The sequence below is a fragment of the Callorhinus ursinus genome, unplaced genomic scaffold (assembly GCF_003265705.2).
Source record: "Callorhinus ursinus isolate GAN/ISIS: 27379988/994484 unplaced genomic scaffold, GSC_fseal_2.0 scaffold25, whole genome shotgun sequence".
NCBI lineage: Eukaryota > Metazoa > Chordata > Mammalia > Carnivora > Otariidae > Callorhinus > Callorhinus ursinus.
The window spans coordinates 35715654-35736799 of record NW_027397087.1 but is presented as its reverse complement, the minus strand read 5'-3'; the positions used below and the strand labels follow the sequence as shown (position 1 = coordinate 35736799).

Sequence of the window (21146 nt, the reverse complement as noted above, 5' to 3'; positions counted from 1 at the left end):
TTAGGCTTTATTTGCTGTTCTTTCTCCAGCTCCTTTAGGTGTAGGGTTTTTGCGACCTTTCTTGTTTCTTCAGAAAGGCTTGTATTGTTATATACTTTCCTCTCAGGACGGCCTTTGCTGCATCCCAAAGATTTTGAACAGTTGTGTTTTCATTTTCATTGGTTTCCATGAATTTTTTTAATTCTTCTTTAATTTCCTGGTTGACCCATTCATTCTTTAGTAGGATGCTCTTTAGTCTCCATGTATTTGAGTTCTTTCCGACTTTCCTCTTGTGATTGAGTTCTAGTTTCAAAGCATTGCGGTCTGAAAATATGCAGGGAATAATCCCAATCTTTTGGTACCGATTGAGACCTGATTTGTGACCTCGGATGTGATCAATTCTGGAGAATGTTCCATGGGCACTAGAGAAGAATGTGTATTCTGTTGCTTTGGGATGGAATGTTCTGAATATGTCTGTAAAGTCCATTTGGTCCAGTGTTTCATTTAAAGTCTTTATTTCCTTGTTGATCTTTTGCTTAGATGATCTGTCCATTTCAGCCAGGGGGGTGTTAAAGTCCCCCACTATTTTTGTATTGTTGTCCATGTGTTTCTTTGCTTTTGTTATTAAATGCCTTATATAATTGGCTGCTCCCACATTAGGGGCATAGATATTTACAATTGTTAGATCTTCTTGTTGGATAGACCCTTTAAGTAGGATATAGTGTCCTTCTTCATCTCTTATTACAGTCCTTGGTTTAAAATCTAATTTGTCTGACATAAGGATTGCCACCCCAGCTTTCTTTTGGTGTCCATTAGCATGGTAAATGGTGTTCCACCCCCTCACTTTCAATCTGGGGGTGTCTGTGGGTCTAAAATGAGTCTCTTGCAGACAGCATATCGATGGGTCTTGTTTTTTAATCCAATCTGACAGCCTGTGTCTTTTGATTGGGGCATTTAGCCCATTTACATTCAGGGTAACTATTGAAAGGTATGAATTTAGTGCCATTGTATTGCCTGTAAGGTGACTGTGACTGTATATTGTCTGTGTTCCTTTCTGATCTATGCTGCTTTTAGGCTCTCTCTTTGCTTAGAGGACCTCTTTCAATATTTCTTGTAGGGCTGGTTTTGTGTTTGTAAATTCCTTTAGTTTTTGTTTGTCCTGGAAGCTTTTTATCTCTCCTTCTATTTTCAATGATAGCCTAGCTGGATATAGTATTCTTGGCTGCATATTTTTCTCGTTTAGCGCTCTGAGGATATCATGCCAGTCCTTTCTGGTCTTCCAGGGCTCTGTGGATAGGTCTGTTGCCAATCTAATGTTTCTACCATTGTAGGTTACATATCTCTTCTCCCGAGCTGCTTTCAGGATTTTCTCTTTGTCTCTGAGACTCGTAAGTTTTACTACTAGATGTCGGGGTGTTGACCTATTTTTATTGATTTTGAGAGGGGTTCTCTGTGCCTCCTGGATTTTGATGTCTGTTTCCTTCCCCACATTAGGGAAGTTATCTGCTATTATTTGCTCCAATATACCTTCTGCCCCTCTCTCTTTCTTCTTCTTCTGGGATCCCAATTATTCTAATGTTGTTTCGTCTTATCGTATCGCTTATCTCTCGAATTCTGCCCTCGTGATCCTGTAGTTGTTTATCTCTCTTTTTCTCAGCCTCTTTATTTTCCATCATTTGGTCTCTTATATCGCTGATTCTCTCTTCTGCCTCATTTATCCTAGCAGTTAGTGCCCCCATTTTTGATTGCACCTCATTAATAGCCTTTTTGATTTCAACTTGGTTAGATTTTAGTTCTTTTATTTCTCCAGAAAGGGTTTCTCTAATAACTTCCACGCTTTTTTCAAGCCCAGCTAGTATCTTTAAAGTCATGATTCTGAACTCTAGGTCCGACATCGTACTGATATCCGTATTGAATAGGTCCCTGGCAGACGGTACTACCTCTTGTTCTTTTTGCTGAGGTGATTTTTTTTTGTCTTGTCATTTTGTCCAGAGGAGAACAGATGAATGAGAGAACAGAATGCTAACAGGTTAACAACGTCTCCAACAAATATACTCTATACAAATCAGAAAAGACCTGAAACCAGGGGACAAGAAAGGGAAAGAAAGAAGAGAAAAAAAAAAGGAAAAAGAAAAAGATAAAAACAAACAAAAACAGAACAAAACAAAAAAAAAACAGAATATGATCAAATATGATCAGGCTAATGCATAGATCAGTGCCACACACTAGATTTTGGGCATATTTTGGTCTGTTAGAAGAAAGTGCCTGCTAAAATTTTTAAAGGAAGAAAGACTTATATATGTACAAAATAAGGGTTGATACAATGAAGGGATGGCAGATGACTGTAAAGATGAAAATTATAAAAGATTTTATAAAAGGAATTGATAAGAAGTTGTTTTTAAAAAGAAAGAAGATTTAAAAAGAAAAAAAGAAAAAAAAAGGGAGAGAATGTGATCAGGCAGGAGAATAGAACAAAGCCATACACTAGTGATTTAGGGTATATTTTGATCTGTTAGAAGAAATTGTATCTCAAAATTTTAAAGAGAGAACAACTTATGTATATATGCCAAAAATAAGGGTAACTACTATGAAGGGATAAAAATATGACTCTAAAAATGAAAAATAAAAAATGTTTTTTTAAAAAAGGGATTGATAGGATGTTGTTTGAAAAAGGGAAAAAGAAAAATTCAAAAAAAATTTAAAAAATTAACTTTGAAAAACTAATGAATTATGGTAAAAAAGCCATGAATTCTATGTGCAGTATTCCCCTAGCGCTGGAGTTCTCCTGTTCTCCTTGATCGGTAAACTTGGTCTTGGCTTGCTGGCTGTTCCTGCTGATCTTCTGGGGGAGGGGCCTGTTGCCGTGGTTCCCAAATGTCTTTCCCGGAGCCGGAATTGCCCCGCCCTTGTGAGTCCGGGCTAAGCAAGCTGCTCGGGTTTGCTCTCAGGAGCTGTTGTTCCCTGCAAGCTCTCGGTACAGCTTTGGAGGACCAGGGTAAAAATGGTGGCCTCCCAATCTCTGCCCAGAGGAGCTGAGAACTTGGGGCCCCGCTCCTCAGTGTGTCCCCAGAGAAAAGCAGTCACTCCCGTCTCCTTGGTCTCCGGCCACACTCCGTGCTCACCCGGCCTGTGATCAAGCGTTTCTATCTCTGGCACACGACCCCGTGTGGAGTCTTCAAACCCAGCAGATCCCTGCGGTTCGCTTCCGTGCCGCTCCTCCCAGGGGAGGAAGGGGAGACTCCCCGGCTCTGCCGCTTGTTGGGTCCCTACTGGAGGAGCCGTGCCCCGACTGGGCCGCGGATCACAGTTTATGGCAACCCCGAGCTGAGAGCCCGCGCCTCGGCTCCGTCTCTGCAGCCGGCTTCCCCGCTCCGGTACCTGGGAGCTCTGCTGCACTCAGCACCCCTGGTCTTTCTGTGACCCCGAGGGTCCTGAGACCACACTGTCCCGCGAGGGTTCCACCTCCGCTTAGCCACTGGAGCGACGTCCCTCAGCGGAGCCGACTTCTAAAAGTTCCGATTTTGTGCTCCGCGGCTCTAGCACTTGCCAGAAGCGGCCGACGGTGGCCCCCTCCCCCGCCGTCTATCCTCCCGAATATCGCCTCGGATTCACTTCTCCGAACGTCCTACCTTCCAGTAAGTGGTCGCTTCTCTGTTCAGAGTGTTGTTACTCTTCTTATCTTCGATCTCCTGTTGAGTTCATAGGTGTTCAGAATGGTTTGATCCCTATTCAGCTGAATTCCTGAGACCAGACGAAATCCAGGTCTCCTACCCATTTCAGGCCAATTTAATTCTTAGATCAGGCAGAAGAATTTTGAAGGAAAGAAGAAAAATTTTTCCTCCCCAACATAATTTTAAACGCTGGTATGTTTTATTTCTCTCTCAAAAATGTATGTTCTGGTATTCATATATGAATAGACATATAGATTAATGGAATAGAATAAAAAAGTGCCAAATATATGTTTACATATATACATATACACAGTAATAAAGAGGGAGCCTCAAAACAGTGAGGGAAAGATTTATTCAATTTTGGTGAGGCATAACCTAGGTAACCATCTGAAAAAAAGTATAACTGAATCCATACCTCACACGATACACTACGGTAAATTCCAAATGGATTAATATAAAATGTAAAAATGTAAAAACATTAGAGCCATAAATTAGTGAAAGAAGACAAAGAAGAAGGTTTTTAAGCTTCAAAGTGTAGTAGGTCTTTCCATGACACAAAACCTAGAATCATCAAAGAAAGAATTGCTAAATTCACCATTTAAAAAAATTTAAAACTTCTGCATGGCAAAAAATAAACAAAACCTCATGATCAAAGGCGTAAGTCAAAAGGCTACTTGAAAAAAAAACACTTGCAATTTATACCATAAAAAAACTCTTTCATGTATGAAAACCTCCTACAAATTAAGAAAAAGATCAACAACCCAATAAAAAACCAGTTCACAGAAAAGGAATATAAATGGTTCCTGGGTCAAGAGGGCAGTGCTATTGGGGGAGGGATTAGAGCAGGGCAGGTGAGGTGCCTAAGGCTCAAAATTTAAGGAGGCCCTAAGGATTTAATTTCATTAGGTACCTCCTTAAATTCTGCACCCAAGGCACCTCACTCATCCTACTCCAGGCCCTGAAATGGTTCTTAAACATACGAAAAGATGCTCAACCTCACTCAAAATAAGATAAATGCAAACGAAAACTACCCAAGATACCATTTTTCACTTATCAGATTGGCAAAAATCCAATGTTGGACAACACACCACCCACAGATATCACTGGTGGGAATGTGAGCTGTTTCAACCACACTGGAGAGCAATTTACCACCCACTAAGCATTAAAATCACAAATACATATGGACTCTTGACTCACTTCTAAGAATTTATCTTTCAGATACTTGCAAACAAGTAAAATGACCCCCACACAAGTCTATTTATTGCAGATTTCCTGGTAATGGTAAGACTGGATGTATCCTAACTGTGCATCATCATGTTTAAATAGACCATGGTTAATTCATACAGTGCAATGCTATGCACCTGTAAAGGCAAGAAGGACGTCCTTTAGATATTGAAATGGAAAGCTTGCCAAGGTATGCTAAATAAGAAAAGCAAGGTCCACAACCGTGTGTGTGCTACTATATGTATCAAAAAGAAGGAGAACAATAATAAATCATGGGGCTTATACATACATAAAAATATCTGCCTTAAAAAAGAAATGATCAAACAATGATTATTTCCTCTCGGGGCATGGGGAGCTGGGCGGATAGGGGACAGGGGATCATACTTTTTGATGTCTGAGTCATGTAAATTTATATATCTATTAAAAATATAAAATGGAAGTATTTTCATCTGGCACTTTTGTCCTCAAATACCCATTTCCACCTAGATGTCTGACACCTGAGGCTATTTTTCTAAGGCTTTTCTATCACACTAACAGAGCTACCCACAACTCAGTTTGACCTAAATTTGGCAGCAATTTAAACGAGATGCCCAGACTCACAGTTAGGATGATGGGCTTCCCCTTCAAATCTTCACTCAGACTTTTAGGCTCTACGGGAGTCATCATCAGGCTCAGCAACCTCCATTAAAGATGTCTGATCCTACATCAACATCACTGGTCAAGAATACTCAGGGAGAATGTGCAGACAGACCAAAGGAAAAGCCGGCGGCGACTGCCCCCTCAGCCTTGTGAGTCTAAACAGAGACTGCCTGGGGTTTCCAGATGCAGCACGGTTTTCTGCATCCCTAAAATGTTATCCCGTGACTTGTGGAAGAGTACTTGTGGGGTTAAGCTTGTGTGCAATGACTGCTGCATAACTCTGCAGCGTCTGCACATAATAGAGCATACCCAGACAGTGCTTCTAGTCTGTGATTGGTTTAGGGGTGGTGATGGAGGTACATACATGGGGGCAGAGGTAGGTATTTGGCCCAGGGGACTCTGCTGAAGCTTCCTCTGAGGTCTCAGTTACAAGTGCCAGTCACCAACCCTGCCTATTTAGATAGAACACTTCTTTAAGTTCCCTTTGGGGGAATGCTGCCCATTCCTTCAGAAAGTTAGGGGGAAGGGGCCCTAAATTCCTCTCTCTGGAGGAGGGACCACCAGGAAGGGCAGGTTGAAGCTCTGGACACCATACCCCAATTTTACCTGGGCAGCCTCTCTTTCATCTGCTTTCATATTGGAGATCCTGGTTGACTCCAAAACTTGCTCTTAATATCATCCAGTTTCCAGGAGAGTTTTTCTGGGCACACAGAATGACTTCATGGAGGGGTTTCCATTGCTAAAGCCAGCATGTGTTCAGGAAGATGTGTGGGCACCTTGGAGGAACCAAGTCCGGCACCATCAAGGGGAGACTAGGTTAACCCAAGGGCAGGGAGCAGGGAGAAGGTGCGAAAGGTTCATCTCCATATCTATCAGCTCTGGAGCACTACTCAGATACTAGGGCCTGGGCTGGAGACTTGGTGTGAATTTTCTCCCATCCCTCAGGACTTACAAGGTCAGGAGCACCTCAGCCCCTGCCCTCCCCTACAGTCCATCTAAGGTATGCCTCCTCACCAGTTCACCAGCCCAGCTCCGCCATTAATTTCATGATGCTCATCAAAATTCCTAATTCTTTTGCTTCTTAACCGACCTTTTCTCTTTATTACTTTTTCCATTAGATTTTAAGCTCAGTGTGGGTAGGACCATGTTCATCTTTTCCACTATTTCATCCCCCAGACCTAGCACACTGTACAACAGTGAGCAGTTAAGATTATTTGTTGAATTAATTAATAATCCTATAATATTGCTTGGGCTGTTAATATGTAATAAGTATGCATTAATTAAGAAATCTAACCAGACTTTTTACATTAGTAGTGGTCCCAATGATTGGAAGTGAGAAAAATTATGGATAATGGAAAAGGAGTGCATATAAAAGAGCAAATTTCATCAGCTTTACTTTAGGTGTCAGTTTCAGATGTCAAGAGGTCCTGAGAACAGGGCCTGGGATCTAACATTTGAATGCTTCTTTAAACTTATTCTTGATTATTTGTAGGAAAGGAGGTTACACAGCCAGTTTCTAACTTGTTCTTTTACTCATTCTTTCATACATTTTAAGAATATTTACAGAATAATCTTAACATGTTAATTAAGCACCAAAGATACAGACACGCATGACACTCATTCCCTCTCCTATATAGGAGCTCAGACACGTGTCAAAATAACTATAACATAATATGATAAGCATTTTAATAGTCACAAGCAGACAGTCTTTTTGGAACACAAGTTTGCTGGGGGTGGGAATACGAGAGGGAGTCCAGAGAGTATCACGTAAGCTTCAAGCAAAGTAAAAGCTCTCTACCCTCTTTCAAGGCTGAATCATGCAGATATCTGGCCAAGGGGAGAACATTTCACCCAATACAATTATCCTCTTGGTTTCACTCAGGTGGCAACAGAACTCAAAGCAAAGTCCACAAAATAAAGCCAGTAACCAAAAGGAAAATAAAAGAAGCAACTTTGGGCAAACAAGCAGAGAAGTGAGCAGGGTCTACCCATTTGGCTCAGGAAAGCGCAACAGTGGGTTACACAGGAGGATGACGGGAATTCGGGCCTGAACACACGCAGGGACACTCACCCATATGCACACACCCATTATGTCATCCTTCTCCGTCAGGGCAGCACGCTGGCTCAGAGCTTATCTCTGAACATTTGGAAACATTTACCTTCCTTTAATTTACTGAATGAATCTGAAAGTGTCTGTGGATGTGTCCAGATTGAAGGCAAGCAGTGTCCCAGCTGGGAAGGGAGGTGCGAAGGCCCCCCGCTGAGTGTGGGCCGATGGTTGCCGCAAGAGTCGCCCCACGTGAAGGCGAAGACCGACCAGGGATGAGAGGCAGAGGAAGTTCAAGGGCAGAAGGTCTTCTTCTCCCTCCACAGAAGGAAGGCACCATCGGAATGCGTACTCTCACACTTGCTTATGTTCTTCCTGCCTTAGCTCTAAAGGGACTCAAGGAATTCAGAGTGAGTGAAATAAAATGAGACGAGGGATCGAGAGCTTGGCAGATGCCAAGAATTTTCCCCGACCTCTGAGGCCTGGGGTTCTGGGGATGTAGCCAAGGGGGCTTCGTGTCCTTGTTTTATCTGCACTCAATTGCCCATCCCAGCCGAAAATGAGAAAGCTCTGTGCTGGTTTCAAGACGCATTTCATTTGCTGAAATCCAACAGACTGAGTCACGGAGACCTCAATTCATTTACACATTTATTTTAAGCACCTATTCAATGGTAGGCATTTTGCTAAAGCAAAGTGCCTGGAACTGCTCCTAGCTTGCTGGGTGGTAGGTGGGGGCAGTGGGAACGGAAGAATAAACACAGTGCTCAAGGGGGTCAGCCGGTGGCTTTTGAGCCGAGGCCACCAAGTGGACCAAGGATGGACACAGAATAGCACTCAAGGCTGAGGGGACAGCATGTACATCCTCGTGGATGCACAGCCCCGCAGGCCTGTTTGGGGGGCAGGGGGGTGGGTCTTGGGGGTGGCTCTCACTTTCAGGATCATTCAAGTCTAGAAGTCTGAGGTTTCTGTAAGGCTGGTCTCCGGGGAGTTGAGAGTATTTTTCTCTTCCTCGTCCTTTACCCAAGTGACCCCGTTCTTTCAAAAGCCTGCTATGCCACCGAAGAGAAACTTTCATCTAGGTTTATTAAGTGGTGAGCAAAAATAATACATGTGTCATCAAACAATTAAAATCCAGAGTTATTTAGACAGAGTTGAGATCAAGCAAAAAAAAAAAAAAAAATCACAGGACAGTTAATGTGGTGCTTAATGATAGACATTATTACCGCGTTCTCTGTTAATTAGATATAAATGCTATTTTGTTCCCATAAATGACAACAATGACTGGGCAGGGCTAGATGTGTCTCAGAGACTTCTCAAGACTGGCCAGACGTTCCTATTTGATGTCTACAAGGAAGGGGTCGAGTTGAGGAAGGGAGGGTCTCTGTGGGCTCCAGATACATTCTTTTGCTTGAGGAAAAGGTAGTTCTTTCCCCTCAAAGCTTATCCATATGCAGTCCTGAGCCTGAAGACAACTTTTGGGACCCTTCAGTCCCTGTCAAGAAAAGAAAGTCTAACCCAGCACTGAAGGACTGTAGAGGGACCCCCATTTTCTCCAGCCCACAGCCCCTCACAAAGGCAGCCCTAGGACGTCTGCATTCTTCCTGCCCCTCTTCCAACTCTTGGACCTAAAGCACAGAGGATTTCTAGCAACAGGGTAAATGCAGGCTGACCAGAGGGTGCTCTGCCAGCCCAGGAACAGAGCATTCCAGCTTGCCCGGGGTGGGCCTGGGGCCTTTCTTTGGCTTGGTGTCAAGGGGGACGGCACCCTTCTCTCTTAGCTATTCTTTTGTGGGTTTAGCTCGTATTCTTATTTGATGCTCGTCGCCTTTCACTACCTTTTGTTGTAGACCTGGGGTTGCACGTGAACTTTATGTAGCCAGAAGAGGCTTTCTGGAGCCATTTAGATGTCCGCGAGTGATGGCTCTCTCAGCCACAAGTCAGCGAGGCAGAGATATCAATTTGAATTCTGGGCTTCCAATCAAACATGCAGAAAAGGACACTGTACCCTTTGAAAGTTGCAAAATAAACAGAACTTGGGCCTGGGAAGCAAATGTACTTCTGATTACTCTGAACTGAAGTTCTGGAGAGGACGGTATAGTCAGTGATTCCAACAACTTCAGGGAGGATAATTTCAGGCAAGAGCACAGAGAACAAATACAGTGATATCAAAGCAGCCCTTGTAACATCAAATTCCTATGAATCTACTCACATCCTGGGGAATGTCTGTCCCGATCTTTTAGCAATTATCATCTGCAAACCATGCCGCCCTATAGTCTGAATGGTTTTCGACAATTAGTAAGAATCCATACCCACGTCCTTAGAAGTGTTTGTTTTTCTTCCATATCATCAGGTCACAGACACTCAAAGCAACACTAGGAAAACACGTTCCTCCAGCGGAAAGAGCCCACATTTCATCTTCCTTCCAAGTCATGACACCACTCTACATGTACATTTCTGAGTCTCAGTTAACTGTAGTTTCATCACTGTATCCTTTAGAACTTTGCTACTTGAGAACCAGAGGCATCAGCATCACTTGGGAGCTTGCTGGAAAAGCAGACTCTCGGGACCTTCCCCAGACCGGCCGAATTAGCATCTGCAATCTCCTGGCATTTCACCCTACAGTGTTCTCACGAAAGACAATGTGAGTCTCACAAATCTGTAATCTACCAACAAAGAAGATGCTTTTGCATAGGAAACTCAAATACGACAGGACATATGTGGACATAAACAATGTATTAATACTAATAAATGTCAGCATGCTTACTAAATGCCAGACCAGGAGGTAGATACTGCCCTCTTCATGTGTTGGAGGCACAGGGTGCTTATCTAACCTGCACAAGATCACACAGAAAATCACACAGTGGACGAGGCAGAATTTGAATCCAGGTGGTCTGACTTCCGAGGGCATGTTTTTAGCCATTACACTCCACCCGCTCCTGGCGGTGTGCACTTGTACTCAGGAAATGAAACAGCTCTGATTCAGGGCCTGGAAGAAAAAGCTAGGTTGCTGTAAGGCCCACCATTGCAGGCTCAGTCGCATTTAGAAGCAGAGACCACGTGAGCCGGAGATCAAAACCTCTAACAGAACCCTCCTGGGTCTGATCTGAGGTCAGCGAGGCGCAGAGAGGGCGTGTGGGACCCTGTGGTCCTCCCGATGGGGTGGAAAATGGGGGCCAGACAGGTCTGAGCCCCTACTGCACTTCCCGTCATGCTCCCCTGTCTCTTCCCCGCCGTGTCCTACGTCTCTTGGGGTTTTGCTCTTCCAAAGACCCCTCCCACCCATCAGATAACCAAGGACAGCTGCTCCTTTCTTCACTTTCATTGAAAATCTGAGAACATCTGTTCTGCTTGAATAAGTCATTTTGGGTCCTATCTGAAACCTCCTCATTAAAAAAAAAAAAGTCCAGTCCAGGAAGGCTGTGCTTTTACGTCACCCGTCAGTAACTCTTCAGCTAAACGACATAGAAGGTGTAACAGGAAATTTCAGAGGTGATAACCAAGAACGCTTCCTTTTTGAAAATAAAGCCTGCCAGCAACTGGGCATTAATTAAGATGGCGTTTTAGTCTGGGCTCCCAAGAGTCATGTACCTGCCGGGGTCTCAGCTCCACTCATACATTTAGAGGTGCAAGAAGGGTGGCAGTCCAGGCCCAAATTAACATGGCTGTGGAATCTGTGCCTATCTAAAGTGCCTATTGCTAACCAAAGGTTCTTTCTGGCACAGGTGAGCACCCCACAAAGATGTTCTCAGGCCCCAAGTGTTTGCAGAGTAGGGGGGCAGGGAGTTGCTGGAACAGACTTCACAAGTCCAAAGAGGCCGAAAAACTCTTCCTGTTTAAGGTACAACTTTGCTATAAAAGGCACTGAACCACTTTCATTTGGAAGCCTGCCCCATTTGGTGGGAGGCAAGATTAAATACACCCTGCCCTTAAAACGCCACCCTTGCCCTTGTGATGCCAACAGTTTCTTGATGGATCTGGCCGGGCCTTTTTCATAACCTCCACTTCAGAGGTAAGGAATGATTGTTGAGTCCCCTTTGAGGCACATGGTGGAAATATAAACCACTTAATACTTGAAATGTCAGACTGCGCCGTGGAAGATGTTCTAAGATCAAAAACACAGAGAGGACTTAACCTGCCCTATTTTAGCCCACTTGTCCCAGAGCTCATGGTTCCGTGCTCCGTGGGCTGTGGGGAGGTAAGAGGCCATGGCCTGGCCAAACACAATGGAGTGGGCAGTTCCAGACTGATCACCCAGAGAACGTGCTACAGACACCCAGTCCAGGGCACTTACCTTGCACTGCCCAGACACGCAGATGGCCGTGCCATTCTGGTCACAGGGGGTACCATCAATGACCTTCTCAGCTTGCCGGACGTAGAAGCGGTAGCCCATTGCCTGGCAGTTCAACTCACACTTTCGGTTGCCCTTTACTACCAAAAAAAAAAAAAAAAAAAAAAGCATCTTTTTGCTTCCGGTATTCCTTACTGAGATAAAATTCACATAACATAAAAATAACCATAATAACCAAAGTGTACAATTCAGTGATTTTTAGTATATTCCCAATGTTGTGCAACCATCACCACTAACTAATTCTAGAGCATTTCTATCACCCCAAAAAGAACCCCTGGACTTGTTCACTGTCACTCCTGGCCCCATACTTTGGCAACCACCAGCCTATTCTATTTTCTTTCTCTGGATTTGCCCATTCTGGACGTTTCATAATCACATGCTTTTATTTATTTATTTATTTATTTATTTATTTTAAAATTTTATTAATGTTATGTTAATCACCACATATTACAACATTAGTTTTTGATGTAGTGTTCCATGATTCATTGTTTGCGTATAACACCCAGTGCTCCATGCAAAACGTGCCCTCTTTAATACCCATCACCAGGCTAACCCATCCCCCACCCCCCAGAACCCTTAGTTTGTTTTTCACAGTCCATAGTCTCCCATGGTTCGTCTCCCCCTCCGATTTCTCCCCCTTCCTTTCTCTACACCACACACATTTTTATTTTTTTAAGATTTTATTTATTTGAGAGAGAGAGCACAAGGAAGGGAGAGGCAGAGAGAGAGAGAGGGAGAATCAGACTCCCCGCTGAGAAGGGAGCCTTACAAGGGACTCGATCCCAGGACCTCGAGATCAAGATCTGAGCTGAAGGCAGATGCTTAACTGACTGAGCCACCCAGGCACCCCATAATCACACACTTAAAAAACTGCATTGAAGTTATGACATCTCCCCATATTTGATGGTTGAGGGAAGAGATTGGGTCTTGATCTCCTGGCATATAGTAGAGATTCAATGCTGAGCAGGTATCATAAAGAGATTCTTAAGGAATCTCACAATGCAAATAATAGACTCTACTTTTAGAAATCCTCCCATGCTTTAACATAGTCGTGATTATATCTTACTTATCAGCAATTGCAGTGAGCACACAATTTTTATATTCTGCTTTAAAAAATTTTTTTTTTACTGAACATCTACGCAGTTATATCACTTTTATGCTCTGTCAAATGGCCGGAGTTTCCTGTAATCATTCCTCCATTATGAGATATTTAAGTGGTCTCCCCATCACCTTAGATGGAAGTCCAAAGTCCTCAGCAAGAGATAAAACATCTCTCAAGAGCTGAACCTTGGCTACCTTCACAGTTTCGTTTCCTACTGTTCATCCTTAAATCCTTGTTCTGTTCCCAACTAAGCACTTCCTCTGTCCGGCTATTGCTTAGCTGTTCCTTCTGCCTTTGCCTCATTTGGCTGGTACCTGTTTCTACTTGGATTTAGTTCCCAGGTCACCTCCTCTAGGAAGCCCTCCGTGGATACACCCACCCATCTAATCTGGCCCCCTCTATGATAAGATTAACCAAACATGAGGGACCACAGGGATGCATCTGTCGTATTTACTCTTGTATCCAGTACAGAGATGGGTACGTAGAAAATACTCTAACAACCCCTGAGGAATAAAAGGTGGATGAATAAATATTGGCCTTTTTTTTTTTTTTTTGGCTTTCTCTCCTCTCCCCCGACCGATATATTCCCCTACAGAGTCTTTCTATTTCTGTTACATCACACAGAGCCTGGCACACAGTCAGTGCTTAATAAATGTTAAATTAATTACTGCTACAACCAATACCTTCAGAGCAATTTAGCTGCCTCCAAAATAAGAATGAGAAAATTTTTCAGGCGAGATATATTTCCATATCCAAAACAGACAGACAAGCCAAGTACACACTGATTTTTTTTTTTTTATTAACTGTTTTTGGAGACAAGACGAATGCAGTACTCAGCCATAGACAGCATGTTCCAGGGTCATGCCTTTGTCTGAAAATCTGATTACTGGATTGGATAACACTGACTTTTTCCTACACAACACAATACATCATATTTTCCCCAGTGTGGCTGCCTGACTGTCATAGCAATGAACTTTACTCCAAAGCCATTGAAAACCGCTAACAGGAAATAACATGGAGCCTCTGGGACCACAAGGTTTAGGGAACACTGAATCTTCTAATGTACTCTGAGCTCTGTCTTAGAAGTCAAGAGACAGTGTTTCTTACTCTGGCTGCCCAAAAGATATAAGAGGCGATCTTGGGAAAAATCAAAAAATACCAAAGATAGAAGCACCTTTGGGACTTATCTAAAACCATCTTTTCATAGATTAAAAACACAACACCACAGCGGGCCTAAGAAAGGAGGTGACAAGGAAGGGGTAAACTAGTCTCCAAAGCTTGCTTTCTCAGGTCATCTATCTCCCCAGACTCTGCTTCCTCCTTCCCAGCCCCTCACTTCTGAGGTGACAGCAGGAACTATCCACTGGGCATTGTCTTTTACATAATAAAAGTGTCTGAAAGGCAGCCTCACATGGGGCAAGGGTTTGGAGTTCTCACTTCTCTTGGCTTTGGGATACTATCTTTTGCAGCCACAATTTTATTTCTCAATATTCGCAACCGTATGACAGAAAAACATTCTGAGAACAAAAAACCATGGCTGAATGTGAGACAGTTATGGCAGAATCTCTGAACAGCTACATGAAAACAACCTGGAGGACTGGCCTTAAGTCTGGGCTCCTCCTCCCTGTGGTCCAAACCAGCCACTAGGTCTGACCCTCTGCTTATATGGCTTAGACAGTGTCCCTGCCTTCTCAGACTTGAAAGAAGGAAAAAGGGGGCTCTAGCAAAGAACTGAAACCTGCAGACAAGGGGCTGCCTAACAGAACTGCCTAGAATCCTGCTGCCTTAGCAATACTCAACCTGGTGCATCTCATAAAAGCACACAAGGACTGACTTCTCTCGGCCCCGCATACACCCCCCAGCCACTTTAAAATTCCACATAATTTTATGGGCCTCAGATTAAGGTTTTTCATGGATAATCACTTGGTTCCTTTTTTATCCCCCATGAATACAATTACAATTCTCCTGCCAAAGACTCTTCTCTAAGCAGTTTTTATCAGGGTTTTATCAGTGCAGACAGAGGAGGAAAATAGAAGAGTGTCCACGAGCGGGGAGCAAGGGGCTGAGAGCAAAGTGGGCACATCCTTCTCTCCCCGATTCTCCTATTGCTCTCCCTCCCTGTTCTCATCTGCTTCCTAAATGTCCTCCCCACCCCCAAGAGGGACACTTTTCTATTCCACAAACTGAGGGGGTGATTCTCAGCGTATCCCAGGACTGGAAGCACAGCATCACCTGGGAACTTGTTGAAAATGCAAATTCTGGGGCCTCACCTCCAACTCTTACAGCAGAAATTCTGGCAAGCTGTATTTTAATAAGTGCTCGGGGTGATTCTGGGGCAGTCAGGTTTGGGAGCCACTGCTCTAAGGAAAATCAAGTACTGAGAAGGCTTGGAAGCAGCCGACTGTTCTTATTTTGAACATCTTCAAGATGTTCAAATTCCACACCTAAATTTCAAAGGTAATATAAGCACTATCTTGAACTACATTTAGAATATTGCCAGGTATCTGGATCCCTGATGGTAAAAAAAACCCCTCTTATCATTAAAAAAAATGCTGCAGATTACACAAGAAAATTCAGGTGACTTAGAATAAAGCAGCTAACAGCAAATCTACTCTCAAGAACAGGTTAAATATTTAAATCACTCACTGAACTGTGTTCCCTTGGAAAACCCACTGATATAAAGACATTTTTAAAAAAATGATTTTATTTATTTGAGAAAGAGAGAGTGAGAACACGAGTGGGGGGAGGGGCAGAAGGAGAGGGAGAAGCAGACTCCCTACTGAGCAGGGGGAGGGCTGAGCCATGCAGGGCTCAATCCCAGGACCCTGGGATCATGATCTGAGCTGAAGGTAGATGCTTAACCAACTGAGCCACCCAGGTGCCCCAAGAGTAAAGACATTTTTTAAGTGGTAAAGGACAAAGAAAATAGAAAAGGAGTTAACAGTTACAAAATTTTGGAAGGTAGGAAGCAAAAGGACCCATAGAAATGACATAGCAGACCCAAGAAAACTGAGCCTAAGCAGGAATTGAAGCAACGAAGCCACCTAGTATTGCTGCATCTCCAAGAGATAACTTTGGAAATAGGGCAGAAAGCAGGCCTAAAAACAGAAAAATCATCTGTAAGAAGTAGTCAGAGATTCCACTTTCCAGAATGGTTAGCTCAAAGCCTTTGAAAATCGACTCCTTCATAAAAGCAATGAGAACACTGTCAAAAGACAGCTGGGGAGGCTATCGTAATATCACACCAAATAGACTTTAAGATAAAAATGGTTACTAGAGTCAAATAATAGCATTTTATGATGACAAAAGAGTCAATCCATTAGGAAGACAACAACAGAGCCCCCAAAATACATGAAGCAAAAACTGAAAGAATTGAAAGGAGAAATAGACAATTCAACAATCATAGTTTGAAATGTTGATACCACACTTTTAATAATGAACAGAACAACTAGACAGAAGATCAGCAAGGAAACAGAAGACCTGAACAGCATTATACACCAACTAGACCTAACAGCTGTCTATAGAACATTCCACCCCATAACAGCAGAATACTCATTCTTCTCAAGTGTACATGAAACATTCTCCAGGAGGGGCCAAATGTTAGGTCATAAAACAAGCCTTAATATATTTACAAGGACCTAAGTCATACAAAGTATGTCCACTCATCACAGTGGAATGAAATTAGGAATCAAATGCAGAAAGAAATTTGGGGATTTCAAAAATATGTGGAAATTAACATACTTCTAAATAACTGATCAAGAAAAAAAGCACAAATAAAATAAGAAAAAACTTTGAGGTAAATAAAAATAAAAATACAACACATCAAAACATGGGATGCAGCCGTAGCAGTATTCAGAGGAAGATTTATAGCTGTAAACACCTATGTTAAAAAAGATCTCATATCAATAACCTAATCTCCCATGTTAAGTACCAGAAAAAGAACAGACTTAACCCAAAGCCAACAGAAGGAAGAAAGCTAGAATGGAAATAAATTATACAGAGAAGGGAGAAATAATAGAGAAAATCAATGAAACCCAGAGATGGTTTTTTGAAAAGATAAACAGAACTGACAAACTTTAGATAGACTGACCAAGACTGAAAGAGAGAAGACTCAGACTACTAAAATCAGGAATCAAGAGGGACTATAACTACTGATTTTACAGAAATAAAAAGGACTTCTAACCAGGGTAATTAGACAAAAAAAGAAAAAAGCATCCAGATTGGAAAGGAATAAGTAAAACTATCTGTATTCACAGATGACCTTATCGTGTATATAGAAAAATTTTTAAATGCACCGAAAAACTATTTAAACTAATAATAACTTCATTGAGGTTATAGGATAGAAGATCAATATGCAAAAATCAATTGTATTTCTATACATTATCAATAAACAATGTGAATATGAAATTAAGAAAACAATTCCATTTACAATAGCATCAAAAAGAACGAAATATTTAGGAATTAATTTAACACAAGAAGTTTAAGACTTATACACTGAAAACTACAAAATATTTTTGAAAGAAATTAAGAAAGACCCAAATAAATGGAAAGACATCCCATGTTCATAAATCAAAAGACTTAATATTATTAAGATGGCAATACTCCCCAAATTGATCTACAGATTCAACACAATATCAATCAATATACCAGCTGTCTTTTTTGCAGAAATTGACAAGTTCTTCCTAAAACTGATATGGAAATGCAAGAAACCAATAGCCAAAATAACCTTGGAAAGAGAAAAAGTTGGAGGACTCATACTTCCTCATTTTGAAACTTACTACAAAAGTACAACAATGAAGACATTTTGATATCATAAGTCCTGGCATATGGATTGACAGAATAGAATTGAGACTCCAGGAATGAAACTTTAGATATATGGTCAATTGATTTTTGATAAGAGTGCCAAAACAATTCAATGGGCATAGAATAGTCTTTGCAATAAATAGTGTTGGGATAACTTTGCATATCTATCTACACGGAAAAGAATAAAGCTGGACCCCTACCTCACACCATACATAAAAATGAACTCAAAAGGGCACATCAACCTAAATGTAAGAGCTAAAACTAAAAAATTCTTAGAAGAAACATAGGCATATGTCTTCATGATAGTGAATTCATCAATGGTTTCTTAGATAATATGATATCAAAAGCACAAGTAACACAAGAAAAAAACAGATAAATTGGGCTTCATCATAGAACTGCATTGAGAAAATGAAATGACAACCCAAGGAATGGAACAAAATTTTTGCAAATCATATATCAGATAAGGCACTTGTACCTAGAATCTACAAAGAACTTTTGTAACTCAATAGTGAAAAGACAATTCAATTAAAAAAAAATGGGCAAAGAATTTGAATAGGCATCTCTCCAAGGGAGATATATAAATGGCTAATAAGCACATGAAAAGATGCTCAATATCACTTGTCATTAAGGAAATACAAGTCAAATCCATGATGAGATAGCACTTCACACATATTAAGATGGCTAAAATTAAAAAGAGAGTAAGAAGAGATGTAGAGAAGTCAGGACTTTTGTACAATGTTCACGGGAATGTAAAATGGAAGAGTTTCATTGGAATACATTTGATAGTTTCTCAGGGTGTTAAACACAGTGTTATCATATGACCCAGCAATTCCACTCCTAGGTATATAACTATGAGAAATGAAAACATACTTCAAAAAACTTGTACATGAATATTCATAACAGCATTATTCACAGTAACTAGGAAGTGAAAACATTCTAAATGTCCCTTGACTGATGAATGAATAAACAAAATGTGGTATATCATACGTGGAATATTATTCAACAAGAGAAAGGGAAGAAGTACTGATATGTACTACGACATGGATGAATCTTGAAAATATTGTCCTAAATGAAAGAAGCCAGTCAAAAAGTCACCTATTATCTAATTACAGTTATACGAAATGTTCGGAAAAGGCAAATATGTAGAGCTAGAAAGTAGATTAGCAGTTCCCAGAGGAGAGAATGTAAAGCAAATGCTAATGGGTATGGACTTTCTTCTGGGGGTCCATACTGAAATTATTTAGTGGTAATAGTTGTACAATCCTCTAAATACACTAATAAACATTAAACTGCAGTATTTAAGTTGGTAGCTTTTATGGTATATGAATTTTATCTCAATAAAGCTGTTATTAAAAAAAAGAAGCAGTTAGCTTCCTAGATCTCCAGGAAATCATCAAATAAATAATTCAAGAAAACTTCCGTTTCCAAAAAAAAAAAAAAAAAAGAAAACTTCCGTTTCCAGATTGAAGGAGTCCACCAACTGCCCAGGACAATGATGTTAGGGGTAAGATTTGATTTTACCCTACTTATAATTAATAAGTTAGCCTGACTGTTTCATGGTTACAAAAGGAGGATACAAGACTCCTGAGTCAGAGATAAAGGACTTTATTGCTCTTGGAAGAGCCAGCAGCATGAGCATCAGCATGTTTATATCAATTCTCCTTGCCCCCAAGTTTCACAGAGGCAATGCACAAGGGCCCAGATGGATATTGCACACGCAGCTGAGGGACACTTTGCTTGAGGAACCTGCTGCATTTATGGAGAAGCAATAAGGATCCCTGCTCTTTGTCCTGGGTGGAGATGTATCTCATCCTTCGAGGTTGCTCACTGCAAAAACGACCTTGAGAAGTGACCTGGTTTTGGGGTGGGCAATGTCTTGCATTCTTGGCATACTCCACAAGACCTGTAGGAACATAAGAAGTGTCTCCCAATGAATGGATGATAATGAGTAACACCAAGGCACATGGCTGTGAAATTTTAAGACACCTGGGACAAAGAAAAGATAACAGAGGCTACCAAAGAGGAAACAAATAAAATGGTATTGGATTTCTCAACCACAACTTTGAAAGCGAGAAGATAATTGAGCAATGGCTTGTGATTTTTGAATGAAAGTCATTTCTAGAATTTTCTATCAATCACTAGAATTCTATATCTAGTCAAGTTATCAACCTCTGAGAAAAAATAAAGGCATTTTCAGAAATCCAATTCTTGCACAATTTCCCTCTCATGCACACCTTCCATAATGTTCTACCCCCAACATTGGGACCCATTCAATCTTGGTGCAACTACATGGACCAGTAGATCAGTAAGCACTGCTTACAGTATGACTGGGTGCAGGCTCTTGTGCAGCTCCATGGACCAGTTAGATCAGTAAGCACTGCTTACAGTATGACTGGGTGTAGGCTCTTCATAACTGAGCCATATGGTGGACTCGCTTAGTTCAGGTCTCCAGGATGCTGAGCCTGAGGCAGAGACTCATATTCTACCATAATGAAAGAGAACATACTCTACCATAATGAAAGAATAGACTAATAAGGAAGTTGAAGGTGTGGGTTCCAGGAAATAGAAGATCTAACCCAAGAGAAAAGCAAGAGGGAATGTGCAGAACTAGGGTGAAAGGGGACCCTGACAAGACAAATGTGCACTAGGCTAGGATTAGAGCAGGTCAGAAGAGGGGGACTGGCTCAGTCATTTAAGATCTGACTCTTGATCTCAGCTCAGGTCTTGATCTCAGGGTCATGAGTTAGGCTCATGCTACTTAAAAAAAAAGAGGGGGGTTAAGGAGAAGATGAAATGGATAAAATATCCTATCAATTTTAAGATATTGATATTTTACGATATTGAGATATCAAGTAATTGATAGAAGATTTACACAACTTAGAAGTGCTTGGGGTTGCATTAGTGTGAAGTACACAGAAAAGCAGACAAACTAAAAGGAAAAGGGTATTTATTAACAACAAAGAAAATAAGGACTGTAGGAAGAGAAAAGTAATCACAGCACCTGGAACGGGTGCTACAACGTGAAGCCCAGATTACCCACCAGCACCACCAGATCCAGGTCAGAAATCCCCTGGCAGCTGGGAGTGCTGCCTGCTGGTAGCTCACAGCTGTGTCTTTCTGGAACTTGCCCTCAGCCTAAGGGAGCTGTCTCAGCAAGGTTAAGCCTCCTCCCTAGGGAGAGCCCAACGACTGGTCCATGTAGTTGCACAAAGATTGAATGGGTCTCAATTTTGGGGAACTCTGCAAGCTAGCCCAGCTCGGAGCTGTCCAACTCTGCATTGCATATCACACACACACACACACACACACACACACACACACACACACACACAC

General features: G+C 41.7%; 1 protein-coding gene across 1 annotated transcript in view; it reads right to left on the bottom strand.

The window, feature by feature from the left end:
- Positions 1-21146, bottom strand: part of THSD4 (thrombospondin type 1 domain containing 4) — a 572226-nt gene that overhangs the window by 294372 nt on the left and 256708 nt on the right. The window contains exon 7 of the mRNA XM_025884296.2: positions 11852-11988. Within this exon, the coding sequence (XP_025740081.2) occupies positions 11852-11988 (137 nt within the window). The remainder of the gene's footprint in view (positions 1-11851; positions 11989-21146) is intronic.